General features: G+C 33.2%; 2 protein-coding genes across 8 annotated transcripts in view; one reads left to right on the top strand and one right to left on the bottom strand.

Moving 5' to 3' along the window:
- The window catches only part of LOC125038862 (caspase-1-like), a 13,886-nt gene extending 11,731 nt beyond the window's left edge, over positions 1-2,155 (bottom strand). Inside the window, exon 1 of one of the 4 annotated variants that reach the window (XM_047632481.1) lies at positions 2,017-2,155. The gene's annotated coding sequence lies outside the window, so the exon portion shown is untranslated. Of the gene's footprint in view, positions 1-1,481; positions 1,609-1,686; positions 1,761-2,016 lie in introns of those variants that run through there. The other 3 variants (XM_047632482.1, XM_047632483.1, XM_047632485.1) reach the window with 3 other exon arrangements.
- The window catches only part of LOC125038861, a 12,266-nt gene continuing 9,243 nt past the window's right edge, over positions 1,978-5,000 (top strand). For 2 of the 4 annotated variants that reach the window (XR_007116083.1, XM_047632478.1), the window contains exons 1-2: positions 2,372-2,509; positions 4,238-5,000. The exon at positions 4,238-5,000 is cut by the window's right edge and continues 1,660 nt beyond it. Coding sequence is in view for 3 of the 4 variants with exons in the window: in XM_047632478.1 (XP_047488434.1) it covers positions 4,265-5,000 (736 nt within the window). In the remaining variant the exon portion in view is untranslated. Of the gene's footprint in view, positions 2,078-2,224; positions 2,348-2,371; positions 2,510-4,237 lie in introns of those variants that run through there. The other 2 variants (XM_047632480.1, XM_047632479.1) reach the window with 2 other exon arrangements.

The raw sequence follows: 5,000 nt of genomic DNA, 5'->3' as shown, positions 1-5,000 counted from the left end.
AATACATATTTTTTTACCGTGAATATATTCATACCTTTTCTACATATATTTCTACATTTCTACATTTCACTTCCATTCATACCTTTTCCACATTTGTCACAATGAATACTGTTCATCATCAACTTCCTACAAGACAGAACTTGTCATAGTAATAGGAAATAAAAATCTCAAAAGGAAAAATACCAATACCATTATGATTTCTAAACCCCTTACCCTTTAACACAAGGATTTGGCCCTTGGGATGGTTACAAGTGCACACGGGGTGACAAGATTTATTAGCCTGGGATATTATGAGCACCTTGATGGAAAATGATGGCATATATGTGTTGTTACCATGAGTGACACCATTTAGAATCTAATAAAGAAAATATACTTTACAAATGGGTATATGTCACCATTTAAAATTTAATAAAGAAAATATACTTTACAAATAGGTATATGTCACCATTTAAAATCTAATAAAGAAAATATACTTTACATATAGGTATGTATATATCTAGGAAGCCTTTGTCTGCCATCAAGATAGTAACTCGAATGAAAAGTCACCCACAAAGGGTTTCAAGTTTGACATGATGATGGGTTAAATTGAATACATTAATATACACAAACAACACAACAATTTTAACATTGAATGGAAATCTTATAAAAGGATGAACAGGCAAATTGATGCTGACAGTAAATCTAAGAAAAAGTGGTATGTTTGAAAAGAGATAGCGTGGGGAAAAAATTAAATAAATGATACAAAAAATACAGCTAAAAAAATTAATATATTTAAGAATGCTGTCAAAAATCCAGAAAAAAATACACATGAATATAGTAAAAAATACAACTAAGAATACAAAAATTCTTAAAAATACAGCAAACAGCCAAAAGTACAAAAATACCAAAAAGTAGTAAATAATTACAAGAACATATAATCAAATATAGAAGAAAAAAATATTAGTTGCCTTACGGTTACGAACATGGAGTAAATTACGAAACACAGAAAATTTGCGGAAAATACAGCAAACTAATCAAAAATACAAAAAGAAACACAGGTTCTATCCCCTAACCCCCACACCTGGTATTGAGTTATCTGTTTGTTTCTTTCAGTTTAATTGGTTTATGGTACTTTGTGTTTAATCAAACTGCATCCCTGTAATTCCCTGTAAATCTACCCCTAGGCCCCAGAATACTTAATCCCTGTACTTTTTTCCATTTCTGATGTTATCTATTGCCTGCCCTGGTTATTTCATGTGGGAATGAGTAGTATGGGGTTGGGGTTAAAATACTGTCATTAAATCGTTTAAATGACAAATTCGGTGTTGACTTTATCATAAACTTGCCTACGAAATTACATAAATAAGTCTGATTTTCTGTCCATTAAAGGCAAAGTACCCTATGCCATACGGCTATAAAAAACTAAAACTATACAATATACAGTCAAAAGTATATATATATAAAAAAAACAGAATATACAATATCAAAATGCAGTCACATACAGAAAGAAAAATAATTAAAAGCCCTGCGTTGGATAATAATTGGTGCTACGAAAAAAATGCTCGTCTGTATCTCTACACAAACTTTTTAGGTCTTAAATTTTCTGCTTAAACACGTTTCCTATGTTTTTTTTTTGTTTTTGTTTTGTATCTAGGTTTATAACGGTCATCTTTTTTTATCTTTACAAGTTCATATGGCAGAACCCACACCGAAAAAACATATTCCTTTGCTTTCTACATTATCTGTGTCTGTAGCAATGTACGTCTTAAGCGCACCACCTTTACCGTTAAAATCCACTATCTTTAAAATCCACTTATAGACAATATAGTAATACAGTAAATAAATAATAAATTACAAATTAACACAGATTAAATATGTATATACAATTATAATATTTAGATAAGTATATATGTATCTAAATAATTATAACATTCAAATGATTAAAAATAGAATAATATAGTAATGAAGTCAATGAACAATGAATAGATAATAAACACACAAAAATACAGTACAGTAATAGAGCAAATAAGTACTAACCCGTGGCTTCGTAGTTCTTAGGGCCGCTAGTGCGAGGTGCCCGAGGGTCGCAGGGCTCAAGGTCCGTCCCCAAGACACTAAACTTTAGTCTTCTTGTCTCTTCTTCTTTATGGGGGGTTTTAGACTCTGATATTGTTTATATGCCCTGGATCCCTTTCTTCTGATCTTCTTTGCGGCTTGTATGTAATCAGTTGTACTGGTTCCCTATAGTGTTGGGTGGGTCCCCTTTCGTGCAGCGACGGGCGGCGACGAGGAATTTCCTGCACGGAAACGTTTGCGGAGAAGATATACGTTTTTGGCGGAAAAAAAACGTTTTTGGCGTGAACTGCGCGTACGTGTGCGCCTGTGACTTCCTTCCCCTCCAGAGCTGTGTGTGATCTGTGTGGAAAGTGAAGATGAAATGGGGATCTTTGGGAAGGTGGAAGGTGTGGTGAAGTCTTAAGAGGGAATGTGGTGCAATTTTCTTCTTCTTCTTCTTCTGCTTATTTTGAAGGTTGGTTTGTTGTGAAATTGTGTTTTGTTGTGTTTTTGTTTTAGTTTTCTTTTTCTTTTTTTGGAGTTGGAGTTTATTTTATATATGTAATTTGTAGTTTGTGTTCGTTTAGATCATTTGGTTTCTTGTTGTTTTTATGATTTATAAGACAGGGTTTTTAAGCTTGAGATATTTTATTTACATATTGAATTAGATTGTGACTTGTGTTTTCTGTCCAGCACTCAAATACAGTAAAAAATAGAAAATTGATCCTGAAAACATAAAAATACAAAGAGAAGAATAAACACCTGTTGATTCAGTACAGATTTAGTTTGCCAAATCCATATAGTACAAGCTGAAATTTGCCTGTAATGACCAAAAATAAGTCACTTCCTTTGTGGTATTGCTTTCTCAAGCTGATAAGAAAGTTGTGCAACTCATAACACTTTGGTATACATCTACGTCAAAATGTAATGGCACAATGATAATCAAAGAGAAAAATATTTCATACCTTTTATTTACTCTCTAGACAGAGAGTATAAGCCCCCTGTACCCCCCTGTATTAACACTTTGTGCAGACTTACAGAAAATGCGACATTAAGAACTATGGCCGTGTGAGGGTGTTATGGACTGAGTCTCTGAGCAGTGACATAAGGCCACTATAGATAGACCTAGATTGCATCCTACTCTTATCTTTTATGCTCTATAAGATGGCAGTGTCCATTTTCCTCTATCTCCTTGCGTCGCTCTCAGTAACACTAACCAGGTTTTGGTTCATACAACAATGTTTGTGGATATCCTAGAAATGGCTAGAATAATAGAGCTTAATCTCCGAGGGATGCTGTCACTTTGTGAACAATACTCTCATTTATATAATTTGCAACAGAAAATAACGAGATTCATGCATTTTACACCATTACACCATGTATGTATATATGATATATATACATATATATACATATATATACATATATATACATATATATACATATATATACATACATACACGTGTGTGTGTGTATGCATGTGTGTGTGTGTGTGTGTGTATGTGTGTGTGTGTGTGTGTGTGTGTGTGTGTGTGTGTGTGTGTGTGTGTGTGTGTGTGTGTGTGTGTGTGTGTGTATATATATATATATATATATATATATATATATATATACACACACATATATATATACATGTATATATGTATCATACATATACATTATATGCATATATATACATATACACATAAGCATATATATTCAAATGCATATATATATACATATATATATATATATATATATATATATATATATATATATATATATGTATATATATATGCATATGTGTATGTATATATATATATGTGTATATATATATGCATATGTATATATATATATATATATATATATATATATATACACACACACACACACACACACACTAACACTAACACTAACACTAACACTAACACTAACACTAACACTAACACTAACACTAACACTAACACTAACACTAACACTAACACTAACACTAACACTAACACTAACACTAACACTAACACTAACACTAACACCAACACCAACACCAACACTAACACTAACACTAACATAGTGAAGGCCTCTCACTCATGCTTTCTTTCTTTCTTTATTCATTTATATGTTTATTCCTCACTGTCAGTTTTAAATTCACGTGTGTAAAAATGTCATACATTTGCATTAACTCAACAGTATCATAATCCAATCTGTAACCATTTTGGCATTGCAGGGAGGGAGTTAGCCAGACGCAGCAGACATGCATTCCGCCCCTTCAGCAGCCAGTGGCACGGCACTGTGTCCTGTCTTCAGTACAAAGGACTATTGCTTGTTTCGCCTGTTTAAGATGATAAATGCCGTTGCCAACCAAGCACTACTTTTTGTCTTGAACTGGTGCACCAAAGGTAAAAAAAATGAAAGTATGACATATTGGTACTTTTTTACCACAGTGGAAGATTTTTCCTGGACGAAGTTGAAGAATGAATTTAGATTTGATACAACAATGAAGCATGCATTGCAAACTAAGCCACCAGAGGAGTTTGATGTTTCGTTGCTATCTGCTTGCATCAGGTTTGCATGTCGCACCAGGACTGATGCACAGGACTTTCTTAGTCATGTAAAGTCGTTGAAGGATTTTAGAAATAACATTATACATGAAGGACTGGATGACAGTTCCTCCTTCAGGCCTAAAACAGATGACCTAGAACAGTGTCTGACAGAACTAGTAAATTCAGCTGAGACTATATTTAGTATTCCCTCCGATGAAGTTTCTACTTTTGTTAAAACCTTGAAGGTTGATATCAACAAAATTTGTTCCGAACATTTTTCTCGAGCAGATATGTGTGAGTACAGAAATGAGTATCTTCAAGAGAAGCTCAAGAGTGTTGGTATAGCTAACCTTAAACATTTTTACAAGCAGTTGCAATACATTACTCCACTACATTATCTGAATGAGAATATTCCCCTTCTAGTTAGCATGATTTACATACAACTAG

Source organism: Penaeus chinensis, chromosome 26, assembly GCF_019202785.1.
Source record: "Penaeus chinensis breed Huanghai No. 1 chromosome 26, ASM1920278v2, whole genome shotgun sequence".
Taxonomy (NCBI): Eukaryota; Metazoa; Arthropoda; class Malacostraca; order Decapoda; family Penaeidae; genus Penaeus; species Penaeus chinensis.
The sequence above is the reverse complement of the archived record's forward strand: the minus strand, read 5'-3'. Positions and strand labels throughout refer to the sequence as shown.